This window comes from Lepisma saccharinum, chromosome 1 (genome assembly GCF_977018435.1).
Source record: "Lepisma saccharinum chromosome 1, izLepSacc3.1, whole genome shotgun sequence".
NCBI lineage: Eukaryota > Metazoa > Arthropoda > Insecta > Zygentoma > Lepismatidae > Lepisma > Lepisma saccharinum.
In genome coordinates this window covers 154,002,168-154,028,020 of record NC_139229.1, presented here as the reverse complement: position 1 = coordinate 154,028,020, position 25,853 = coordinate 154,002,168, and the positions used below count along the sequence as shown (strand labels likewise).

The 25,853-nt window shown below is 39.5% G+C and overlaps 1 protein-coding gene across 6 annotated transcripts in view; it reads right to left on the bottom strand.

The window, feature by feature from the left end:
* The window catches only part of cyst (rho guanine nucleotide exchange factor 18 cysts), a 203,711-nt gene that overhangs the window by 120,789 nt on the left and 57,069 nt on the right, over positions 1–25,853 (bottom strand). For all 6 annotated transcript variants that reach the window (XM_083140739.1, XM_083140764.1, XM_083140772.1 and 3 more), the window contains one exon: positions 11,550–11,738. In XM_083140739.1, coding sequence (XP_082996865.1) covers positions 11,550–11,738 — 189 coding nt within the window. The remainder of the gene's footprint in view (positions 1–11,549; positions 11,739–25,853) is intronic.

Sequence of the window (25,853 nt, the reverse complement as noted above, 5' to 3'; positions counted from 1 at the left end):
CTGGGAAGCCATCATGCCATCCGAGAGTATCCGTAAGGGTATAAAGAAATGTTACCACATGATATACTTCTTGTAAAGGTTCGAGGAAAATAGACTGTCAGATATGAAATAAACCTATTGAAAAATTAAATATGCTCTGCGGCATTTTAAAGTCTTTCATTAACATTAGAGATGGTTTATAATACAAAACTTCTTAATATAAAATCCACATTACCAGGTCATCAATGAAAGCCCCTTTCTGAATGCCTAGGTTCATTTTCAAAAAGGCTATCCGGAACTATTGAAGAAAGCTATAAAGGCATTGATGTATTACGTGACAACATACTTGTGTGAAAAATAACACCCCATCTAAAAAATAGTATAAACCCCGTTTAGTACACGTAGTAAGGACTCGGAATACTAGTTTCAGCTATTAAGTCCAATATACCGATACGCTTACAAATTCCAGCTTTCTCGTTAAATTAAAAATTAGGCCATACTTCAATGTTCACTATTATTATTCTTACAATAAAAATAAATTACATAACTGCATTGTGTAATTGTAACAAAAGCCCTTGATGAGCAAGTTTAAAATACATATTTGATACACTTTAGGACTTCAAATACTCAGTCCTGGAGCGAAGGAGTTAACAACAAATTATATATTTGAAGGGGCGGTGTGTTGTATTCGATATATTGTTCCTGATTACTAGAGACCGGATGTTTAGGCACTAAAAACATATAAAATAGGCAGGCAAATAAGCACTTATAATTTTCAAAATAGGCAGTAAAATAGGCATTAAAATACAAATAGGCATTAAAAAAGGCAATTAAATTTAACTCAAAATAATGAAGATAGACAAACAGAAAGAATAGAGACATGCCTGTACGACGGTACCTGTTTATTTGACTTTTACGATGGTCCAGAACCCAATTAATGTCTCCGTAATCAGAGGCGAGGGCCACCTGCACCAATCACGTCATGAGAGCATCCAAACAATCCTCTCAACACCAAAATTACAGCAACTTCAAATTTATGTTTCGGATAGCTCCCACGAGTTCTACCTAGTAACGCCGGCAGCGCTGATTTGTTGTATACTGTGGAGAACAACTGACCTCGAAAGGGATTCCTTTTATGTGAACAATATAAGTTTACTCAATAAGATCAATATTCAAATAAGAATATGCCTGTCAGCCACCATATAATTCAGTCTTGGATATCAAATTCAGAGCTAATACAAATGTATGTGATGCAGTTTACATGTTTTATCCAGTCTACTTCCATACCGTTCAAACCTGTCTAACGGAATACCAAATTTTGTAGTAACCCAACAACCTGACCTTTCCCTAGCTGATTGCCAAACCAATTACCAGCATGAAATAATATGAGTTACGTTGGCAAGACACACAAAGTTCTTCCCTCTGAAAGAAAACACACAATATTAAGATATGTCAACATGCAATTATCACATACCGATTTTGTAAGCATATATGGAATGAAATAGGAGTTTCGAAATAATTAAACATTTATTCATATGAGAAATTACACCTCTCCCAGATCATTAACAGGAGCTGTTTATATTTTCACTTGCACTCAGCTCGTAACTGAATTTAGTACGAACAGCTGAATTAGAATTAAATATCTTCACCGTGCGTCTGATTTGGCAACATCGCCTCATTCAAGGTTATAACTCGTCAAGTTTATATAATTAACCCAGATAATTTTACACAGACAATTTCAAGCAATTGCACATTTCTTACTAACCGTGCAAATTTTCACTAATTCGTCTTTCTGCCGACTACATACCTGCATTACGACATGTGACCTTGAAATATTCAGACGCAATAAAATACCTTTTGTCTCTGATTACTACCCAGATTTAAAATTATAAGGATAAGCACTTATTCAAAGTTCTCTGGATGTATTGTATCAGATCATGTTCAAATTATTAGAGAAAATTCCATTTTTACATGTAACGGCATCGCCCGCCATTAGCTGTCAACCACGAGATACGGAACGCTAAATTTTCGATTTATTTTCCACACTAGATACACACGCTAGCATGCTTTATTCGAAACGTACTATAGATAGATCTACCTTTGAAGTATATAAACATGAGCTCATGAAAAGTGATTAAACTGCTGCAGCTTACCTCCTGAAACGGTGGGTCACGTGATCCTTTTCACACCCTACCTTTGTAATGGAACTGCCTAATCGCATCACCTTACTTCCATTAATTGCTCGATCCAACGGCCGATCTCCTGTTGTACAAAGTGCAGTACATTCCTTCACTGTCGAACACTTATCTTCCGTAAGCTAAACAATGAGGATTCCTTCCCACATGGTTCCGTTATTTCTCTCCTGCTTCACCATTACACCGGCTTCCTCCTTTCTCCCGTTTTTGTTCCTCTTTTTTCTCCTTTATACATCACATTTTCAGCGTGACACCAGAAGTTTTACTGAACATAATATTAAGTACAAATATTCATATATGTATGTATTAATTATCTGAATGTCATAAAGACTTAATTGATTATAGTTATTTTATTCAAGCACAATAATGGAGAATACTACGTTGTAAATTTTATAAGTTTTCGCCATCACTGCAAATTGTCCTTGCGTGCAGCCGCCGTCGCAACAAAATGTCCTTGTGCATAGCGAAAGCAAACTGTTTTGGCGGTAAATTTTATGACAATGAGATATACAACAACAAGAGATTAAAACTTGTTACAAAGGCACTTGCAATACCATGACTTTGAATTTAACTTCGAAATAACATTAACGAACAATGTGATTTTAAAATTTTACAATTTATAATGAATTACAAATAGTGCCATCTAGCGTTATTTTCTGAACTTCGTAATGTACCGGTTTACGGACGTAAGTAAAATATTTAAATGTTCTCAGCATTCATTACATTCTTGTAATTTTATGATACCATATGACAATAACCGTCATATTTGGCGCCCAACAAGGGGCTCGACCCCTTTCAACAAGTTTACATCATCAAATATATATATTTTACCTTTACACCAGATAACCTAACCATTCGTCAGGACATATACACCTAAAACATACACTTGCATGATTACATTCATAAAATCTTGATATAAATACAATATGTACAATACAATTGTTCCTTACCGGAAGGAAGAACTCCGTGCGTGCCCCAGATGTAACCCTTCTTTGCCATTTATGCCCAAAATTTTAAGATCAGGAAATTCCTTGCAAAACCAAGAAAGAACATTTCAGGCCAACATCTCCTGTGCTGGTGCGCCGCAGAACTGCACCTACTTGGTTCCTTGCCCGCCGCAGGTACTAAATTCACTTCACCCACAGGAGAATGTTCCAAACCTTAGTCCTCACTACCCCAACCTCATCTTGATTGCCCTTAATGGCAACACCTTGTGTGATGCTATCTCAAGCAATGACGTAAAAAATTATTTTTACCCCAAGTAAATGTTCAGATTATTCTCCAAAATTTTGCGGGTTTGGTCTACCAAATTGTCAGGAAAATGTTATTGCACAAATCCAATTCTTTATTCGGACTAAATTCAGCAAACTTAACTGAATCCGTGCAGGGAGAATTCACTACAGAACAGAAGATACATCAAACTTAAAATGACGTCGATCTATTAGGACACGATGAGTATTTATTGCCACCAAAATATAACCATGATTTTTCGTTATTCACACAGGAATCTAACCCAGACATTTATCATGAGTAAGCCCAAAGGTAAGTTTTTGTAGGACTTATGATATCATGTTATTATGCAAGATTTTAGATGAAGTATGTTCGTACCTCTTGAATATTTGCTATAATGGATATTTCTTACTATAACCCTGGAATTCTATTCAGAAACTCATATTAATATAGAAGCTCCAAGACGGACTAGTGTCAGGATCAAACCATTACTATGTGGCAAACGTCCTCTCGACACTTTACCGTTCTCACATAACCTACGTGTGGAGACATCCTTAGAAGGAAGAACAAATTCGACCTCTAGTGTCCATGATATTCCCCTCGGTTTCCATAGAACGCCACAAATCGCGATTCTTTTCAAGAGAAATTCGTACAATATTTTGGAATTGACAGATCTTACACCTTCAGCAACAGTACATAAGAGAAACTGTCTACTTATGAAAACGAGATTAACCTGTGGCTTATATGAAAGTTAGTCATTTACCCATTAATGATAGCGAAGTTAAATTAAAATTCATCGTTTGCTTCTACCTATTTATCTCCTGCACTCATATGCCCTTGACATATCTAATCCTGAACTACACTTTAGACACATGACCCAAACTGAACTGACGTTTCAAAAGTAAATTAACGTTCGAATGATAATTACCCTCAAAATTATTTTAAACACCCGAGAATACATAAGTTATAATAATTGTCCATTTAAATTACATTACCTATAATATTTACATTTATACAAAGCGAAGTTGCTAAAACTGATTAAAGAGTGATGATCGCTCCGATGAACCTCGCAAGGGTTCATCTTTGAGCAATCTTACTCATCCGATCGCATCTCATGCCATTTTCTTCTGACATGAGTACGGTGCGATGTGTGTCTCACACTTTGCACAAGAGAAATTCCTAAAAGAAGAAGATGCTTTAAAATTTCTTCCCGCATTTTTGTTCCAGTGTTTTTCCGAGGAGACTTGTTAATTTTTCTCTTCCTAACATGGCTAGGATGGAGAGAAACTCTCATACCAACTGTTCGACTGACCACAGAAGTTTTCTGAGCAGGTGAATCCCTAGAAGCTTTAACTTTTACTCTCATGCGCCACCTATACTTGTCTGGACAACTATTTCCTAGCTTCCTCGAAGAAACAACCAACTTCATACTGGCCTTTCTTACGGACAAGGGAACACGCATCGAGTCATACCAAATGCTACTTCTGGGTTGGATTGCTATATTACTCACAACTGTCTGCAGAAGACATTTCGATGCTGGTTTGATAATGTTACAAACTGAAAGATCTTGAACTATGGACTCTTCATGCAAGTAATTATCAGCTATGGACAAGGTGGACCTGTTCTGAGTGGATACAGCACGAAGGGGTATGCAATTAAGGTTCACTTTACTTACAGAGCAACTCGTATCAACTTGCACCTTGGGAACAACCTGACTCAATGAAAACGAAACCAGAGAACTGCATTCTTTAGAACTACCACCTGATAAAGAATCTTGAAAGCTTGATTTTGGTACAGAAACACCATTGGTACGGAGGTCAACAGGCAATCGCTCTTTCCTGTTACTCGACACTCCAAGGGCACACACCTTGCCTACAAAATGTTTCCCATCACTAACCTTATGATATTTTTGTTCTAAGGTAACACTTTTATCAAGTTTGCTAGTATTCTGTGCATCTTTTTCTGACCCTTCTGCCCTGCTCATACATTCGACCCTATACTGAGAGACTAACAGAGTGAGATCTTGAAGACCCTCACTCGTCTTAACAATGTCTTTCTGCAAGTCCAGAATACATTTGTTGGTGTCATTTATATTAGATTGTAGTCCACCCACCAAACTGCTTGCATGAGCTGTAAGTTCTGACTTCAACGAATCAGCGTTTTCCCTGTTTCTCTCATCACACTGCTTGATGAAAGCAAACAAGGATTCAATTGTAACAGGCTCTTGTTCTGTTCCCATTTTTTTTTTTTTTTTTTGTTTGTTCAAACTTATTATTCAGATTTATTTGTTCAAATTTATTGTTCAGATTTAATTGTTCCCAACCGCAACAACTAAACCATTGAGTCTACATGATCTTTTTGTCAAATTTATTTGTTCAAACTTATTGTTTAAACTTATTTGTTTTAAACTTATTTGTTCCCACAGCAACAACTAAACCACTGAGTCTCATAATCTTTTACGACGGTACCTGTTTATTTGACTTTTACGATGGTCCAGAACCCAATTAATGTCTCCGTAATCAGAGGCGAGGGCCACCTGCACCAATCACGTCATGAGAGCATCCAAACAATCCTCTCAACACCAAAATTACAGCAACTTCAAATTTATGTTTCGGATAGCTCCCACGAGTTCTACCTAGTAACGCCGGCAGCGCTGATTTGTTGTATACTGTGGAGAACAACTGACCTCGAAAGGGATTCCTTTTATGTGAACAATATAAGTTTACTCAATAAGATCAATATTCAAATAAGAATATGCCTGTCAGCCACCATATAATTCAGTCTTGGATATCAAATTCAGAGCTAATACAAATGTATGTGATGCAGTTTACATGTTTTATCCAGTCTACTTCCATACCGTTCAAACCTGTCTAACGGAATACCAAATTTTGTAGTAACCCAACAACCTGACCTTTCCCTAGCTGATTGCCAAACCAATTACCAGCATGAAATAATATGAGTTACGTTGGCAAGACACACAAAGTTCTTCCCTCTGAAAGAAAACACACAATATTAAGATATGTCAACATGCAATTATCACATACCGATTTTGTAAGCATATATGGAATGAAATAGGAGTTTCGAAATAATTAAACATTTATTCATATGAGAAATTACACCTCTCCCAGATCATTAACAGGAGCTGTTTATATTTTCACTTGCACTCAGCTCGTAACTGAATTTAGTACGAACAGCTGAATTAGAATTAAATATCTTCACCGTGCGTCTGATTTGGCAACATCGCCTCATTCAAGGTTATAACTCGTCAAGTTTATATAATTAACCCAGATAATTTTACACAGACAATTTCAAGCAATTGCACATTTCTTACTAACCGTGCAAATTTTCACTAATTCGTCTTTCTGCCGACTACATACCTGCATTACGACATGTGACCTTGAAATATTCAGACGCAATAAAATACCTTTTGTCTCTGATTACTACCCAGATTTAAAATTATAAGGATAAGCACTTATTCAAAGTTCTCTGGATGTATTGTATCAGATCATGTTCAAATTATTAGAGAAAATTCCATTTTTACATGTAACGGCATCGCCCGCCATTAGCTGTCAACCACGAGATACGGAACGCTAAATTTTCGATTTATTTTCCACACTAGATACACACGCTAGCATGCTTTATTCGAAACGTACTATAGATAGATCTACCTTTGAAGTATATAAACATGAGCTCATGAAAAGTGATTAAACTGCTGCAGCTTACCTCCTGAAACGGTGGGTCACGTGATCCTTTTCACACCCTACCTTTGTAATGGAACTGCCTAATCGCATCACCTTACTTCCATTAATTGCTCGATCCAACGGCCGATCTCCTGTTGTACAAAGTGCAGTACATTCCTTCACTGTCGAACACTTATCTTCCGTAAGCTAAACAATGAGGATTCCTTCCCACATGGTTCCGTTATTTCTCTCCTGCTTCACCATTACACCGGCTTCCTCCTTTCTCCCGTTTTTGTTCCTCTTTTTTCTCCTTTATACATCACATTTTCAGCGTGACACCAGAAGTTTTACTGAACATAATATTAAGTACAAATATTCATATATGTATGTATTAATTATCTGAATGTCATAAAGACTTAATTGATTATAGTTATTTTATTCAAGCACAATAATGGAGAATACTACGTTGTAAATTTTATAAGTTTTCGCCATCACTGCAAATTGTCCTTGCGTGCAGCCGCCGTCGCAACAAAATGTCCTTGTGCATAGCGAAAGCAAACTGTTTTGGCGGTAAATTTTATGACAATGAGATATACAACAACAAGAGATTAAAACTTGTTACAAAGGCACTTGCAATACCATGACTTTGAATTTAACTTCGAAATAACATTAACGAACAATGTGATTTTAAAATTTTACAATTTATAATGAATTACAAATAGTGCCATCTAGCGTTATTTTCTGAACTTCGTAATGTACCGGTTTACGGACGTAAGTAAAATATTTAAATGTTCTCAGCATTCATTACATTCTTGTAATTTTATGATACCATATGACAATAACCGTCATACCTGTACATTCTTTATAGTTGCTTAAACCAGGAGCTCATCATTAGAGACAGCAGTCCAATATTGTACTTAATAAATCACTGAAAACAGGAATCACGTCAGCCCAAAATTTTACATTGTATAATGGCTACAAACAATAGTCTGACAAAAGAAATTGTTGGCTACTTCCAACCAGTACGCAAATTATTTAAATATACACTTTATCACTGCACACAGGGTTATTTCAGTTAAGAAATTTACACTATATATTCCACACAGCAGTTCGAACTAAGAAACTGTTTAAATGCATTTCAAGTTTGTACTGTACGGTTTGGCAGTCTCTGAATAAGAAGCACTAATTGCGGTTGCACATCACAACAAGGTATTTCTTCAGGGGATCAACGGACAAGTTATGTCTGCGATCGGACAACACATTTTTTAGAATTGAAAAAGATCTTTCAACCTCCACAGATGTTACCAGAGCATACTTAAAGCACGCGAGAGCATGTGGATCTAACTCAGTTTGTATATTTTCACCTTTCATAACTTGTGAATTGTCCTTAATTTGTCCAAGTCCTTATTAGCTGCAATAACTCACTGACATTTCTCACGAACAGTCTGACCTTTAGCACCTGGTACAGCACAAATTTGATCAACTGCAGAATGAAAACGGTCCATAGAATTTATCAGTGTTCCACTTCTCTCTTTCAGTAATGTTATTGTGTCTGGCAAATTTGAATAATAGCTGGTGATGAATCCTAAGTTGTTTCGCACAACAGAATTGTTCATAAGATGCTGTGTTACGTGAATTGATGTTGCATCATCTTCTGATAGGGAATTAATTACTTCAGCCACCTTCTGATAGTTGGTCGCGTAATATACTGAAGCAGAGATATCCAAGTACCTCATCTAGTTAGTATTGGCTGTGGAGGCAAAGCAAGTTCAGGGGCTGTTTCTTTAAACAAAAGAACCCGGGTGGTGCTTTAAGGAATATTTTCTTAGCATTGGAAATTAAAGAGTCAACTTCGGGAAATGAAACACGAATTTCCTCTGCAACTCGATGGAGAACATGCGCGAGACATGTTATGTGCAGCATAGCGGGGAAAATAACTTTAAGGGCCGTTGCTGCTTTGTTCTATATGGCGCTGCATCTGTTACAAACAAAAGCACATCTTCATGCTTAACACCATCCGAAAATTGTATGCACCGAGTTCAATCATGTCCCAAATTAAAGAAAATGCCTAAAATAGGCAATATCTGGCATTTATGAAATAATATAGGCAATATCGTATGAAATAGGCAAAATAGGCAAAATTAAATTGCCTTTAAATGAAGCTAATCCCTCCCCCCTGGCCTTCGCAACATTCGTTTTCATCATATCTCTAACAGGAAAAAATAGGCATTTTGCCTAACATCCGGTCTCTACTGATTACCAATCATAGTTGTCAATTTTCTGACGCTATTAGTCTGTGCACTCCAGCTGAGAGGAAATGGGACTTCTTACAGCACGCGTGATGGCAATAGCTTGACACGCCCACTTTTCCACCCACTGGACATCACAGCTCTATTCTTTGAACACCGCTTGGCTGCTCTGGACAAGCACTGCACGAATCGTTGAGCGGCAGTTCCCAACAGTTCTTACAATGGACGCTGAACATCCGATGATTTTTTTTTATTTCACAAATTGAGATGGAAACAGCTTTGTTGTATGCTATATTTATGTATCGACAGGCAGTGTGAAAACAAAAAATAAACATTCAGCAAGTTAGGTTTGGAGCAGTGAATGGGAACAAATAAAATAATGTAAGGTTGCTACTTTTTAACTAAATAGGATGGTCCTGGTGTGACCATAAATAATAATTCAGAAATAAAATATAATTTCAAATGATAAAGCTAAAATATGTTTGCAATGTAGCAATAAATGCATGTGGATATTATTACATGAAATATTAAGCGGTTTTTCTTTTAAAAACAATAATGGTTGGTTGGTTGATTTGGTGTTTTAAGTCCACTTTATGTACAATAAGGCTAATCGGGACTATACGTACAGTTTAAAGTGGGATCCGAACCACTATGGGTCTGCACCGGGTATCGAGCCCGGGGCCCCTTGATTACAAAGCGATGACGCTACTACCACTGCGCAATTGGGGAGGGCCCTTAAAAACAATGAAATAAACTGCAAAGAAGATGTGCTTTCCACTGTCAACTGCAAAGAAGATGTGCTTTCCACTGTCAACTGCAAAGAAGATGTGCTTTCCACTGTCAACATACGATTAAAGATTACACTAATGAAAGAGGGTATCATTAGGTTCTAAAATTAATATAAAATATTGCTCTATTTTAAGTATGACTTGCACGTTGATAATATTTGTGCCCTTCAGAGATAAATACGTAAAATTACATATGGTCATTTTTAGATCCTATTATTAATATTTCTGAGATTTTCTATAAAAACTGTATGTTATATATATTAAGTGAGGCGAAATGAATGTCTTGGTGATATTTTAATGTATTTATCTATAACGAGTGGTTTATTATGCTAAAATTCATATGTCCCAACCCAGAACGGTGAGTGTTCGTGAAAAATGGGTCTAGCACAAACATTTCTTGGCTGCGATATAACTTCTTACCGTGGCCGCAACTCTTCCCCTTCCCATAAGGTAAAAAAAAAAAAAAAAAAAAAATCGAACACTAGCTTTAGGTACTACAGAATCATTGAGCGCTCATAATCAATCATCTGGGATGGATACATATTCGTACATACGTAGATTCTGAACAGTATTTCCTATATATTTATTTTGTCTGGACAATATTTAGATAACTGATTTCAGCGGCAGTTCAAGATAGCCGGTGTAATTGTTGAAATATAGTTTTGAGTAATGTAGCAGAGTATTGTTCAGAAATGTCAAGATGTTCTCTGGAAAGCAGTGAAATGGAACGTTTCCCGTTCGGGACGCGGTGACAGTGTGGTGACTGGGATGTTCCACGCTCTAATTCATTTCCGGTCAGTGACGTATTCGCAGCCTGGTTAGGTGGAGTGGGGAGGAGTCGGAACTGTTTAACTTAGCTTTTGTGGCAGCACCGCGTTCAAAACTTAAATATTTAATCAGTGGCTAAAATTCTTTAATCCGCTCAACGTTATAAAATATTTTTCGAGAACCTAGAATACAATTGAATATGTCACAAAAGATAAATAGGCAACAAAATTGTAACAATTAAAAGTACAAAAGAAGTATGTTTAATATATTCTCGATATCGGCCATAACGGGAGTGGTGTGATCAGTACCGCACTCCTACCGCCTGTACCACCCAGGCGGAGGTTCCAAGTGATGAGAGGCTGAGTGAGCACCAGAGGCGGTTATGTAATGATACCGAAGTAACAAAATCCATTGATGAACCACCTTGGGAATCGAACACAGGTCACCAGCATGACAGTCAGACACCTCACCAAGAATATGCATTTGGCGTGTGCATTGCAGTTATTTTAAGTTCGCCATTGCTCACTTGACTCCTGGAATGAAGCATGCGTACAATGTATAACTGTATTTCACTCCTTTCTACGTTCGACACCCAGATCTTTACCACACTTTCAGACATTTAATTCACGACAAAATACACAGATATGCCCAAGTACTCACCGAGTATTGGATAGTGCTTGGTTCCAGGTGAATGAGGCGTCACGCTGATGGTGGGGACCAGGGGGCCCCCATTTTTGTGCGCCATGGGGGGACCGACCCCTTCACCCCCCCAACCAGCAGGGGGGCTTGGCGCCAGGTAGTCGGTGATCACGTCTTCGTCTGACTCTTCTCCACTGTTCGGACACTCATCTGAAAGAAGAGAAAATAATTCCTTATTGCAAAGTCAAAAGAATAATATACTACAAATAAGGCTTGATCCATGATGTATACATGGTAATTTTAGAGCCTAACCCACAAACTTGTAAACATTAAAAATTTAAACACGAAAGAGGCCAAATTGTTCAAGACTTTGTCGAGACGAGACGGACAGAGGCCTGTGTAAAAAAATCAACGAAAATAAGGCTTAGTTTTCGAGACACTAGGCCTTGTTCAAGATTTGAGTAAGATATTGACAAAATTATCTAAACTAAATTTACGTTAATATTAAATTTACGTTAATGTGCTAGTTCTTCACACACCCCAGCGGGCGGATATCTACCGGATAAATTATAGGAAAGTCCATGCATTCAGGATAGTGTTGCTGAGACGAGATGGCATTTTCACGAGACGTGAGAAACTAATATTTTCAAGACGAGACGGGACAGACCAAAGTCTTGTCTTTTGGGAAACCAAAGTATATTTTTCGACGGCTCGTGGCGTTCAAGAGCGGCGGCGGGAAAAAAACACAGTCTTAATGACTTCGGCACGCTGTGAAAAGTTCGTGCGATGTCACGTTGTATATCTTGTTTGTACTATATATTTCGAGACAAGATCGAGAAATTACCAAATCTCGAATAGTTTCTTCTCGATATCACACAAAAAATGGTTGTAATTACAACACACTGAGTGAGAATGTAAAGGTTGTATGTTTCCTATCTTTAGCCCATCCACCCAAGACCCGCTCAACGATGCATTACTTCAGGAAATATTTAAAAATATTGACTCCATTCAGTTCTTAGCATTTCACCATTTCAGGGAACAATGGCGTTATTCCTCAGCAATAGCAAACGGCATTCTCAAACGAAAGACAAGGGGGAGATAAGTTTTATTTGGAGATGCAAACGAGACAAGGCGAGACTTTGTACAGTCTTGTCTAGTTTCATTCTCGAAGGGATAAGTCTCGGTCCACTCTCGAAATAATGTACACAAAAAACGTAAATTTTTGAACATTAAATAAAGCAAGGTAAAAAGGTAAAAAAGGTAAAGTGTTCCCCTGTGCATAGCACCACGCCATGAAGGCGTATAGGAGGTGTGGGGGTAACGCCCCACACTTTCTTGATCCGGTCGTGAGTGGGGATGATGTGATCAGCATCACGCCCCTGACCGCCTTTACCCCCCAGGGTTTCCCCCAGGTACCCATGTTATTCGACGCTGGGTGGGCGCCGGGGCCGCTTCCACCGTTAGAAAAGTTCCCGGATTTGAACCGGCCGGGGATCGAACCCGGGACCTTTAGCATGGTAGTCAGACGCGTTACCGACTGAGCCAAATAAAGCGCACAACATATCTATGTATAATCAGAAGACAGCAATTTTCTTTGCATGTCTCAAAGAGAGCTACATTTTCATGTAATAAGACATTCAATTTGCTAAAGTTCCGACCGGAACAAGATTTTTGAATGGTACGATCGGTCTCATTCTTGTCTGGAAACTTGAACCCGCGACTGTCTCTTCTTCCTCCGGGGGATGTTTCAAGGACGAGAGTGCCTCTGTGTACACTTACACTGATTTTGCACACAAACATGAAATAATTATGAAGAACGCACATTACAACGTTTATGAATATTTCGTTACAGGAGTTAGCTAAATTTTCATATAAGTGAAGAAAATACTAAGTTTAATTTCCGACCCAAAAGTTCCCGCACAAGTTCTAGAATTGTCAGTCAGTATGGATACCCTGCATTTTCTTTATTCACTCCGAAGAATTACTCCAGGACTGTCCCGGAAAAACTAACCCTAATTAATTACTCAACAACTACACGACACCCAATTTTAGTTCAATACACTGCAAAAGAAGTAATTCAGCTTGTACGAGGAACTGTTTCATACTTTACCATTGGAAGCATTGCTGTTCGGTTTCGTCTGACGATGAAAGCACGGAAGGATGCAAAGAGCCATACTGCCGTTACTGTCCATTAAAAATCACTACTACGTCATTCTACACACGCCCTTAAAGTTCGCCAAGCAGAGATTATCTCAAATCTGATTTTTAGCTTATCTTAATGTACACCCAAACGACGGTACTTATACACAATCTCACTTGGTAAGAATGGCGTGTTGACATACGTATTGAATGAACACCAAAATTTATTTTCTGAATTAATTATGAAGTTCGGAGTGAGATTAATATTATTTTTCTTTTGTTCATATTGGAAATGACGAATCCCATGTAAGAGTATCGGTCGAAATTGACTTATGCGAACCAGTATCAGAATCTAAAATTTAGATATTTAAGTTCGCGTAGGATCTTTGGTCGGTAGCCGGACAATTGCGATGAACACAGTTAGAAGGGAAAGGGCGGGTGGACAACTGGGATGACATTTTAAATCTTCTATCAAATTGAAGGGTGACTTAACACCCCGTACAATACCTCTTATAAGAGAATTATGGGAAATATTGATATTTTGGAATAGAACACTGATTCCTCTCACACTTTCTCCAGGCTTCAGACTGGAAAGGTAGCTTGTAAACGTACTTGCATTACAACCACTTCGGCGTGTTTAAAACCAGTGTTATTCCACACATTGTCAGTCATAACTACGGCTCGGAAGTTGAAGACCTATAAATTGCCAAAAAAAGACCTATAAAAATGTCAAAAAAAGGACCTAAAAACGAAAAAAAAGACGTATAAATGTGATCCAAATTAATTAATAACTTCAGTTTTAATTACATATTTAATGAATAAAAAAATAAAAAATTCTGGTGGTATGGAGCACACAGTGCGAAAAAACTGAAAGCTTCAAAACAAAAGAAAGTTGCCACTTACAACGCGACCTTCCAGACAAGTTACGGTTAAAGGACCTTGTACCGTACCTGCTTCAGTCGTCCAAAACTGATTTTCTCTCGTTTCAGGGATGGTTCAAATATATTTATTTATTTACTACAGAAAGGATGTTTAAGAGGTGATGAACTGAAGATGATTCGAATTGAGAATGGGCAGTAAAAACGTAGTCGAAAGAAGGTGAAGTTGCAAAAAAAAGCCGTTAAGACCTAAAAAAAAAGGCTAGAAAAGGACCAATAAGATAAAACCCACCTCTTTCTGGCTTACAATGACCCAAAATGAACATATATTATGTTGGGCTTCGTCTTCGGGCACTAGGGGGGGGGGGGGAGAGGATTTCTCCTCAACTTTCGAGCCCTAGTCATAACTATTTCCTAATTCTCGTATTTTTGTTATTACTTTTCTTTCTTCTTTTATTGCTTGTCAGCACGAAAGTGTTTCGTCAAACTTGGCTAGAAATTTGGTTCAATCAAGTTTTTGAACATGGACTAGAGCCAACAGACAGACACCTTTTGAAGTAATCCGTTTCCTCATATGTGCGAATACACTTTCCAACTCTCTCGTCGATTTTATTGTCACGCTTCTTCCTTTTCTCACCTTTTAGATTAAGTTCCATCCGCATGTACTTGATGTTGGTGTCTTCTGCTTGGCTCTTGAGGCAGGCCAGAACATCATGCATTTTTGGATGCGGTCATCCAAGCCACCTATTTATTTTGTTGTTTCAACGTTCTACAGCATTATTCGTTCTGTGGCGCCTTTGATTAGGTTATGTTAGGTTCTGTTCGTAGCAATTGTCCTACCATTAATTTGTAAAATGACCTTCACCGTCAAAATCATCGCAATTGTCCGTGATTTTGGCTTCATCGCAATTGTGCTAGTTTCCTTTGGTCCGGGAAATCCCAAGTGGTTTTCGAAAATTCTTCTCCATTCGAAAAACCGCTACGATATTCCAAATTCTAAATAATTACATCTGTTTAGATTTTCTCTAGACCATTCAAGTGAATCTTGTACAGTTTGTTATTTTACGTCGCTCCTCTGCTATTGATAAATTATGACGATGAAGATGAGTGGTGATTACATGAAATTAATGAAGGGAGACTCATAAATATCACCCAAACCAACCAAACCCGGGAACTGCGGTGGCGAGATCGAAAGTCGACTACTTAACGTGGTCGGCCACCGAGCCTTCTATACCAGCGTAAAATATCTAAGGAAGTTTACATTACGAATCCCACTTCAAACTGTAGGTCCAATTTAGATTAGCTTATCTGTGCATAAAGTGGTCTGAATCTCACGAACTTTGATATCTATAATACAGATACAGAAATTTTACAGTATTTTCCTAATAAATAGTAGCCTATATCGGAATCTGTTACATATCACCATCAGAATCAGTTCAAAAAAATATCGAGAAGTCCACAGAACTAGGTAAATGTCCTGCTTCATCACGTCACCAAGTATGTTATTGTGTGCAGGAATGGTACATCAACAGACATATTGTATTTTTGGCATGTACGTCGCTTTCCTACTTCCTTCAAGGTTAATTTGGATTATGATGAAAGGAACAAACGCGATGAAATGTTAATTCTTTCTTACGGATTAAAATATTGAGCAGCTGGCGTTATAGATCCCTCTTAACAAGTTTTCCCCACTCATTGTGCAAAACCCTGACTTTTCCCCCCAAGTAGTTCCAGACCAGTCTGTAGTGATTTAACATACGAATAAATGACTGTTATGTCTTCAACTTTGCATGTTAATCAAAATTAATCAAGTTTATTAAACAATGTTGAATCATGAAAAATCAAATAATATTTTTACACCAAATATTCCCCCAAAATAAACCACCTGGTAGGAAAAGTGAAATAACTTATTAGTTTCATCCCTGGGTTTATTTCCCTGACTGATCCAGTTTTAATGAATATTCAGGTCAGTTTGACCCATGCAACCATGTATATTCTCACGAAGCGGGTCCGTAGGTGCCGGGGCTTGCACTACCTTCATACCTTCCAGGAGATGAAGAATGCTAGAAAAGTCTTTTATAGATATGGATCAGTGGCGTATGCTGAGTATAATATCTGGACTATCTCACTCTGGCATGCGGTCCTAGGCTATGGAGAAAGAGGGAACTAGGCCTGCGTAAAAGCAGCGTATAAGTAGTTAGACGCACCAAATGTGCTCGTTCTCGGCGTCTTCAGGAAGACATGTTGCCATGCTAACGGCAACGAGGTTGCCAACTCCTAAGAAATCAGGTTGCTAACTCAATCAACACCATTAGAGACCTGCACAAGACCCGGACAAAACCCGTCTGCGAGGAGGCGCGCCTACAATAATATGCAACACGCACATCAAGCCCAGGTGTTCGACATCGCGCAAGCGAGCTTCACGTCACAGTTTTGCACAGGCATCGATGCCTTCCAGGTTTTTCTATTACCCGGGTCTTAAGAAGACCCGTGAGACTCGATGTAGTTCTTGCAAGTAGACGGCGAGCACTACTGTCAGTGTTGCCAACGGCCATTATATTTCACTACGCATGGAAATATTTGAATTTCTGCTAGGCGCAGGTGCCTTGAGGTTGTAGAATCATTGGCATAGCAAGAGGTGAGCGAAGTGGGCGACCACCCTGGGCCTCGCGCATATAGGGGCCTCGCGTCCTATGAGGTTGATACGAAAAACGTAATAAATGGAAGTGAGAAAGATAGAAAAGGCTAATTTTTGTGGGCAATAAAATTTAGAACTTTTTATCTGGCTTTATATTCTAGTTTAACGTTATAATTTGAATGAATACCTCAAATCAGAGGCGGGCGGGAGCTCTAAGCCTAAGGGGCCCCGAAAAAGTCAAAATAATTCTCATTTCTCATGTGAAACATCAACGCAAAAATTGCTTTGGACATTTTTATCCATTTTTCTTCTGTGTCGTGACCTTACATAGCCTACCCGATTTTAATATGTTAATGGTAAAATACCTCAAACTGCCACGGAGCAAAGTATGGGGCATTTAAATGCTTCTGGTGTTTTAAACTGAAGAAGGGTATGGATAATATTAGCAGTTCTTCCTTCGTTCCTACAACTTCAGACGCAGCTATTGCCCTCTGTAACGGGAACGAAGATGATTTATCTTCCGAATTTCCTGATCAAGTTCTATGTTTCAGGAATGTGCTTAAATCTGAAATCAAGTGGTTTAGGAAAGTTTCTTCTCCTTGATAGCTCTACACTAGCTTCCAGTGTTCTATGTATCCTGTACCGCCTTCTGCTTGGGGGAAGGGATAAGTAAGTATTTGTATTTTCTTCTTTTGAATACATAAATGTCAAAGAAAGCTATGTTGTAATATGTGAAAATTCAGAGTTAGAGCATCGATTTGTATAGTTATTAATGTAAGTGCAGCCACAACCAGCCATTCTGAGCAATTACGTAAATTTCCTGGAAGAAGCTGACTGTACTTGAGGGACCCAAGTTTATTTCTTGCGGACGCGTACTTTACGATTTTGTTACGCCACTGCGTCAAATATTTAATATTACAAGAACATTAAGACGTAACAACAAAATGAGATTCACAGTTATTATTATCATCAAAATCATAAAATTCAAAGTTATCTGGTACAATTTATGTGCAACAAAGTCAAAATTGCTAATTAAAAAAAAAAGGGTCAAAATTGCTAATTTAAAAAAAAGTCAAATTAGCTTTATCAGTTGATTACACCAAACATTTCACATTTATTGTGCAAATGACTATTGTTTTAAGATTTGCTGATGTTGAAACCGATTGTGTAGAAGAGCTTGTAGGTAGATACATTGGGCCCCTAGACAGGATTGTGGTTTAGCGCACTCCCTTCCCCCCGCTCTATCAAGCACTGACATTTTATGTGCGTCCTTCCATATTTTCTACTTAAGCCATGGTTTGTGACATTTACATCCTACAAACTTCGAAATGAGGAAACAAAGAACGATTCATTAAATAATACATAGGTTATATTTCAAGATTCTTACTTTGTATTTCTGATTTTTTTTAAAAAAGTTTAGCACATTTAAGGATATTTCAGTTATCTTACTGCCTAAAGAACATCTTAAAAAACGTACTATTACTACTACTTTGGTTAATGAAAATTAGTGTCATTATTATGTCAAACCAACTACCACATATTTTCTAAATTTGTTTCGATGGTCTTGAAATAGGTTTGTGTGTCTTGTTCATTTTATGTCACCTTTCTGGTCTTGAAATCGTAAATCTTCTCTCGGTTTCATTTTTACGTTGTTTGTTTGTTGAAATGTGTAAATAGCATTGCCTGTTATTTGCACCCGTGTAAAAATACAAGCTAACAATTATATTTTGTAAAAAAAGGTAAAGTGTTCCCCTGTGCATAGCACCACGCCATGAAGGCGTATAGGGGGTGTAGGGCTAACGCTCCACACTTTCTTGATCCGGTCGTGAGTGAGGGTGATGTGATCAGCATCACGCCCCTGACCGCCTTTACCCCCCAGGGTTTCCCCCAGGTACCCATGTTATTCGACGCTGGGTGGGCGCCGGGGCCGCTTCCACCGTTAGAAAAGTTCCCGGATTTGAACCGGCCGGGGATCGAACCCGGGACCTTGAGCATGGTAGTCAGACGCGTTACCGACTGAGCCACCGCGGCCACCATTATATTTTGTATCGTATTACTATCAATGCGGTCTGAGAACAAGATAACTAGCAACAACATGAGCGAACGACGATTTGTTGAAAGAGATGACAATGTTCAAAAACCTTTTATAATGCAAATTCTGATTTCATGTTCCATTTTATGGACCATCGTGCCTTAGTGTTCAGGGGGGGGGGGACCTTGAGCAACTAATTCGGATATTGAATTGGCAAAATTACACCAGAGAGAAAATCTGTTTGATTGATTGATTCATTTATTTGGTCAATTTATGCCCAATAAGGCTAATCGGGACTGGACCTATAGTTTAAAGTGGGATCCGAACCATCATGTGCTTCCACCGGGTATCGAACCTGGTACCCTTTGATTACAAGGCGACGACACTACCACTGCGCCATAGGGGAGCACCCCCAAAAAAGTATAATGAAGAACAACCACCAGTCACCTAAAGTTCCAAAGTATTTACGATGGCACTTTTTGCGAAACTTGGTTCGTACTCCTGTACAGGTGTCAGCAGTGGCAGCAATTAGGGGCGGGGCCGAGAGAATGAAGTCCCCCCCCACTTTTTGCTACTTTTGCACCACGCTAACCTCATGTACCAAGGGAAATTAAATTATCCTTGCCCCCCCCCCCCCCGTACATTTGCAATTTGGCCCTCTAGTTTTGTAACCCAATCGCCGCCACTGGGTGTGAGCGATACAAATGTTTTCTAGCAGGGAATAAATGTCTGCAATTTCAAATTGATAAAAGTGATGAACATTTTAAGTGCTCCTAGAACAGTTTAGAATCTAAAAGTTGGCAACGGTGACTGCGTGACTCATGTATCTGGAGACGGTGCAAAACCGGAATGAGCGTTCGCTGAAGTAAGCGATTCTGGCCGTTGTGCAGCCCTCTGAACACCATCGCATCCTTATTGACATGAACGATGTTATTCACAATTTCTAATCCATTGTTGTATCTTTCTGTATTTTAGCCTCTGTGTTTCAGGCTTCGTAGGTAGCCTAGCTAGCCTAGAATATACGCCCCTGGAGAGATAATGCAACAGAATGTCTTGAACTTCGAGAGCACATTCTTTGTCGATGCATATATATATCTCAGATTCCCTCAGACTTTTCTCTCTGGAGAGCTTGCAACTAGGGATGGGACTTCGAACCCTGAATGTGAATTATCCGAATCCTGGATCCGATATTCGACCCCAGAACTCGGGTGTCACCTTACGTCTACCTACGCGGACGGAGGCAGAATCTGGGTACGTGCATTTTGGGTAAAACAAGCTGCAAATTGCTGCAGCATTCGGCGCTCTCGCCACATCGATCGCAGTGCCTTTTGATCCTCATCCTATTATGGGATTGCCACAAGTGACGTCAAACAAGGGCCTTCCTCGGGGAGGACGGGGAAAGTACAATGACAACCCTGAGAGCTGCCTAATAGGATTTCGGTTTCCGCCGAGGCATCTGAAGATTCCGCCGGCTGTCTTGGAAGCAAATTAACATCCGCTTCGTAACGAGTTCACGCCGACCGGGCTGCGAAGTGCCCGACGTCGAAGCAGTGCTGGGAAAGCCATGGGTGGCTTTTAGTGATGTAGGTAAATCCCAGTCACTTGTTACTTTAATCGTTGTGTATCGTTATGTTTACATAAATCACAGCCGCAACTGTGGTTCAATAGTACAGTCACGGACATTGCTGGGTTCTAATGATCTCATTCAAAGTCAATGGTGGTGTTACAACCCAGAAGTGTCAGTTACTGTACATGCAGCCGTAGCTAGGGGGAAGGTCGCCCCGAGCGCCGAATGAGCAAAAACAACATAAAAATTCTCCGACATCGGTGGCGGAGTGTTTAGCACAGTACGCTACGACGCTAGAGGTTGCAGGTTCGAATCCCGGCCTGGGCATGGGTGTTCCTTGTGAGTGTCCCTTCATCAATTTCATCACTCATTCTCATCTTCGCGATTAGCCAAAAATGACAGAAAAGCGAAGTAAAATAAACAAAATCGATCAATCAAAACTAAATTCAAAACACAGTAAGCATCGCGACGACCCGTGACAAAGTTGGCAACCTATTTCATTATTATTGCCAGTTTGCAAAGAAATCTAAATATTGTATTCATGGTTACTGATTGATTGATGTGGTGTATGTATTATATATTTATTTTTTATGTAATGAATTAGATGAATAGACACAAAGAACACCCTTGCCTAGGCCGGTATTCGAATCAGGGACCATTGGTGTCCCAGCGTGCTGTGATAACCACAACGCCACAGAGGTCGGATTATTGTTTACAGTTATTCGTAGATGTACAGTCACCGGCAACAAAATAACCTAGATCCTGAAATACTTGCTTCGCTGCAAGGCGTTATGTGGGTTGCCTAATTGTACGGCGATAAATGCTTGATTTGATTGATTTGCTCTATTTAACTTTGTCCAACTTTTGGCTAATTTGCGAAGGTGTGAATGAGTGATGATATGATGAATGGACACTCACAAACATCCATGCCCAGGCCGGGATTCAAATCCGGGACCTCTGGCGTCGTAGCACGATGTGCTAACCACTCCGCAACGAGGCCCACGGCGATAAATGGATTTTAATAGCAGATTTTTAATGGCAATTTCTACCACCGCCGTAGAGTTATGCAACATACATAGCGCCTTGCAGGGAAACTAGTATTTCAGGATCAAGGTGTCCCATCTTTATTGTCAGTGATTTTATATTTGAAAGAAACTTACAACCTTGTAGCATTGAGCCAACTTCTTATAATAAGACCTGTCGAGACTCTCTTTGTTTACATCCAACGTCTTCACTGGTAAGCCATGGATCGCAAAACGATACCAGCATCACAGTCACAAGATATCATAATCACTTTAGTCACACACACACTATGTTCAAACTATGTGAATTTTCCGCCTAGTGAACCCACTTCTGACTGTCATGCTGCTATCGTGTCGCAATGCATGCACAGAGATGACGTTTCAATGTAAACAAAGTATCTCAACGGGCATTACTGTAAGAAGGTTTTTTGATCGATCACGCTGGAACTTACTTTCTACAGATGGCAACACTACAACTAGAGGAAGGGGGGGGAGGAGCAACTTTGACATTGACATATGCGTGACAATGTTCCTGTGCTTCCGTTGATACTCCGGGCAAAACATTCACAGGTCGCTTACTCGCAATGTCGGAAACCGTTGGTAATGAACGTGATTACTTCCTTCGCAAAATGTGTGCCAAGAATTTGGCTTCGGTTTATACGATTCCCTTGCACTATGACACATCTCATTCTCTTAAAAAAAAACTGCTGGAACAGTCAGGAAAACGTAATTTATAGTAAATTTCTGATTTTTTGTACGAATATAACACAGGGATTATTTATACTTATCTGTACACATATTTCTGAACTTTCACAGTTTCCAGACTAGATAAATTACTACGTGGGGGAAAAAAGTTAAAGCCATACCCTGTGCATTGTAGTGTCACGAAGGCACTATGGAGTATAAGCGTAGGGCTCCACACAATTCTGGATCTCGCCCATTATTTAGGTGTTGGGATTAGCACCGCGCTCCAGGTGCCTTTATCCTCCGTCCTTCAAGATACCCACTGGCGAGAGGCTAGGTGAGTCTCGGAGCCGCATGATCTAAGATTGCCCGCTCCGGGAATCGAACCAGGGTCTCCCACGTGACAATCAAGACGCCCTCCAACTGGACCACCCTGACTCATGCTCTCATGTTGTCTCATAAATCACTACCTTCACATACAAGATATGTTTCGCACGACATCTCTTGGATGGAATGAATTGTAAAGTTATCATTATACACTACATTATGGCGGCGGTTCTTAACCTTTCATTTACCTTGCGGACCTCTAGGACTTAATATTGTAAGTCTTAAAACGTTGCTCACCAAAAGTCCTTATATTAGAATAGTACAATACAATTTACTGCAACACTCATATTTTTATTGTAAAAACGAAATATAATGCCGAAGGGTGAATGATGGCCTAATATTACTTTAACGAGAAGGTTCTGCTGTTGCACTTCACTTTACAAGTCTCATTATATCGGATTTAATAGCTGGACAATTGCAATCTAAGTTATGACGCAACGTTTGTCAAATGGTTTCTACAGTTCGATAGTTCTGAAAGTCTTCTTGTAAGCAAGCTCAAAAACTGAAAGAGGCTTTTTGTATCTGTTCTTCAACTATCTGGAAATGTGATTTTAAAAAATAATGGATTTTATATGAAGAAGTTTTGTGTTGTAAACAATCTCAAATATTAATAAATATCTGATAAATAACTCTTGCAAGCCGTGGAATACGTTTAAATCGATTTATTTGATGACAGCGTTCCTTCGTCGAAACATGCAAATATAAAAGCTCGTAAAATTTCGCCAAGTCTTCACGGACCCCCTGGGGATCGACGGGCCACAGGTTAAGAACCACAGCATTATGGGGTAATATATAGCCTAACGGATGTATTTTATAAGTACCTCTCTCGCAGTTGAAATGTAATCGATATATTGCATGGTTCCGTTCCGAGTTATCGATGTATTGCTACTTCTTGCCGCTATGCAGAGATCTGAGTGTTTCCGTTCTCCCGATTTGCCACAGATGGCTGTGGTAGGTCTCGTCCGTGACTGCTGTCATGTATGGTGGCCACGCATCCTTTCTCTGGCAGCGTCATCCGGCATTGTTTCACTGAATGAAAGAGCGCCTGTTCCACCAAAAGTCAGTGGAGCCTCACGTGACAAGAACCCTTTCCACTTAAACCCATTCGTCCTGCAAGTTTCTCCCCTCCATAAGCACAGCCACTGGACAATGATATAATATAATTGGTAACACATTAATAATGTTATAGACGTAACGGTTCGTAGTATAGTCCGGTTTTTTGTTTCCACATTTTCACTTCGCACACGGTATGTAAGCCTATTTGTCCTACAGTTTCTTCGAATGTACAGTCACCGGCAATAAAAATAGAACACGTAGATCCTGAAATACTAGCTTCCCTGCAAAGCGTTATGTGAGTTGCAACGTGTTATGTGTGGCGATATGTGGATTTTAATAGCAAATTTTCAATGGCAACTTCTATAACCGCCGTAGAGTTAAGCAATACACACAACGCCTTGAAGGAAAGCGAGCATTTCAGGATCTGTGTGTCCCATTTTTAATGCTGGTGACTGTACGTACACGCGGGCAGATGTATAAATACTGTTTTGGGCATTTGCCCGCACACAAAAGTTTCGTCAAACTAGGTTTGGTATGTGCGATTCTTGTTATTAACTTCGCTATTCTTCTACTTTTGGCTAATCGCGACGATGAGGATGAGTGATGATATGATGAAATTGATGAAGGGACACTCACAAAGAATGACCATGGCCAGGCCGGGATTCGAACCCCAGACCCTTGGCGTCGTAGCGCGCTGTGAAAACCAATACGCCACGGGGTCGGCTTGTCAAAGTAGATGTTGAGGTCACTCCAGGAGCGGAAAGATTAGTCGAGATTGAATCTACGGTTTAAAACGGGATCAGAACCATCGAACCGTGCCGCCACGGGGAATCGAATCTGTGACCCCTTGATTAGCCTCTGCGCTACGGGAGAGGACTTTTCTTTTAAAAAATCTTAAATATTATCGCATCGAATTAAACGAACATATTTAAATTTAACAATGCACGAAAAATAGAACTGGATTGATAAAAACAGTGTCTGCCACCGACCCAACCCTTTCCTCCCGTACTTGACCTTGACGCAAGGGTCTACGACGGTAAAGCACAAAAATCAACTTACCTTGAAGTGTAAAAAATATGAAAAAATCCTAATTAGTATATTTCCGCAACATTCTCGGGATTTAACAGTGTACAATGGTTTCCCTCAAGGTTACGACATGGTACGACGGCCTCTTTGTTCGTCCACCAATGCACGCGGCGGCCAACTCCAGTAATTACAGTGGTCTGGGAGGGCAGCTGAGGGAAATTAAAATAGAAGTGCACTTAAGAGCAAGAGAAAAACTGGATTTTCTACCGAAGTCATCGCGTCAAGTACTAATCAGGCCACGGCCAATCGCCATTGTGATCCAGAGGGTCAGGCAGGTGACGATAACCGCTCTTCCTAGAATTTCCCTTCGCAGAGGGAAAAATGTTCCATTTTATTTCGAAAAATTCCCTCACTTCCCATAAATCATGAGCCAATAAATATCATCTTTTGTTAACATTGCTTGAAAAGAAAAATACATTTGTAACTAAAAATACAACAGAGTAGTGTCGCCTTGTATGCGAGTTGGGGGATGGGGGCGTCCCGTTCTCGTCTCGAAGTACATAGCATACAAAATACACAGCGTGTTACGACACAAACTTTTGCAGCTAAGGTCGGAATTTTTCCGGCCTTGTCCCCGCATACATCGGCTCTGGGGATCACCAGCCTCAAATCAATGGGTACCTGGGGGCATCCCTGAGGGTAAAGGCGACCGGAGCGTGGTGATGATCACATCGGCTTCAAAATGGCCTACATCGAGAATGTGTGGGGTCCTACCCTCACATCCTCTAAATGTGCGTTCATGGCACTGTGCTACATGTACGGAGAACTTTACCTTATATACAACCATGTTGCATAGGTTCACAACTGCCACTAATATATTAAGTTTGGAATTACGA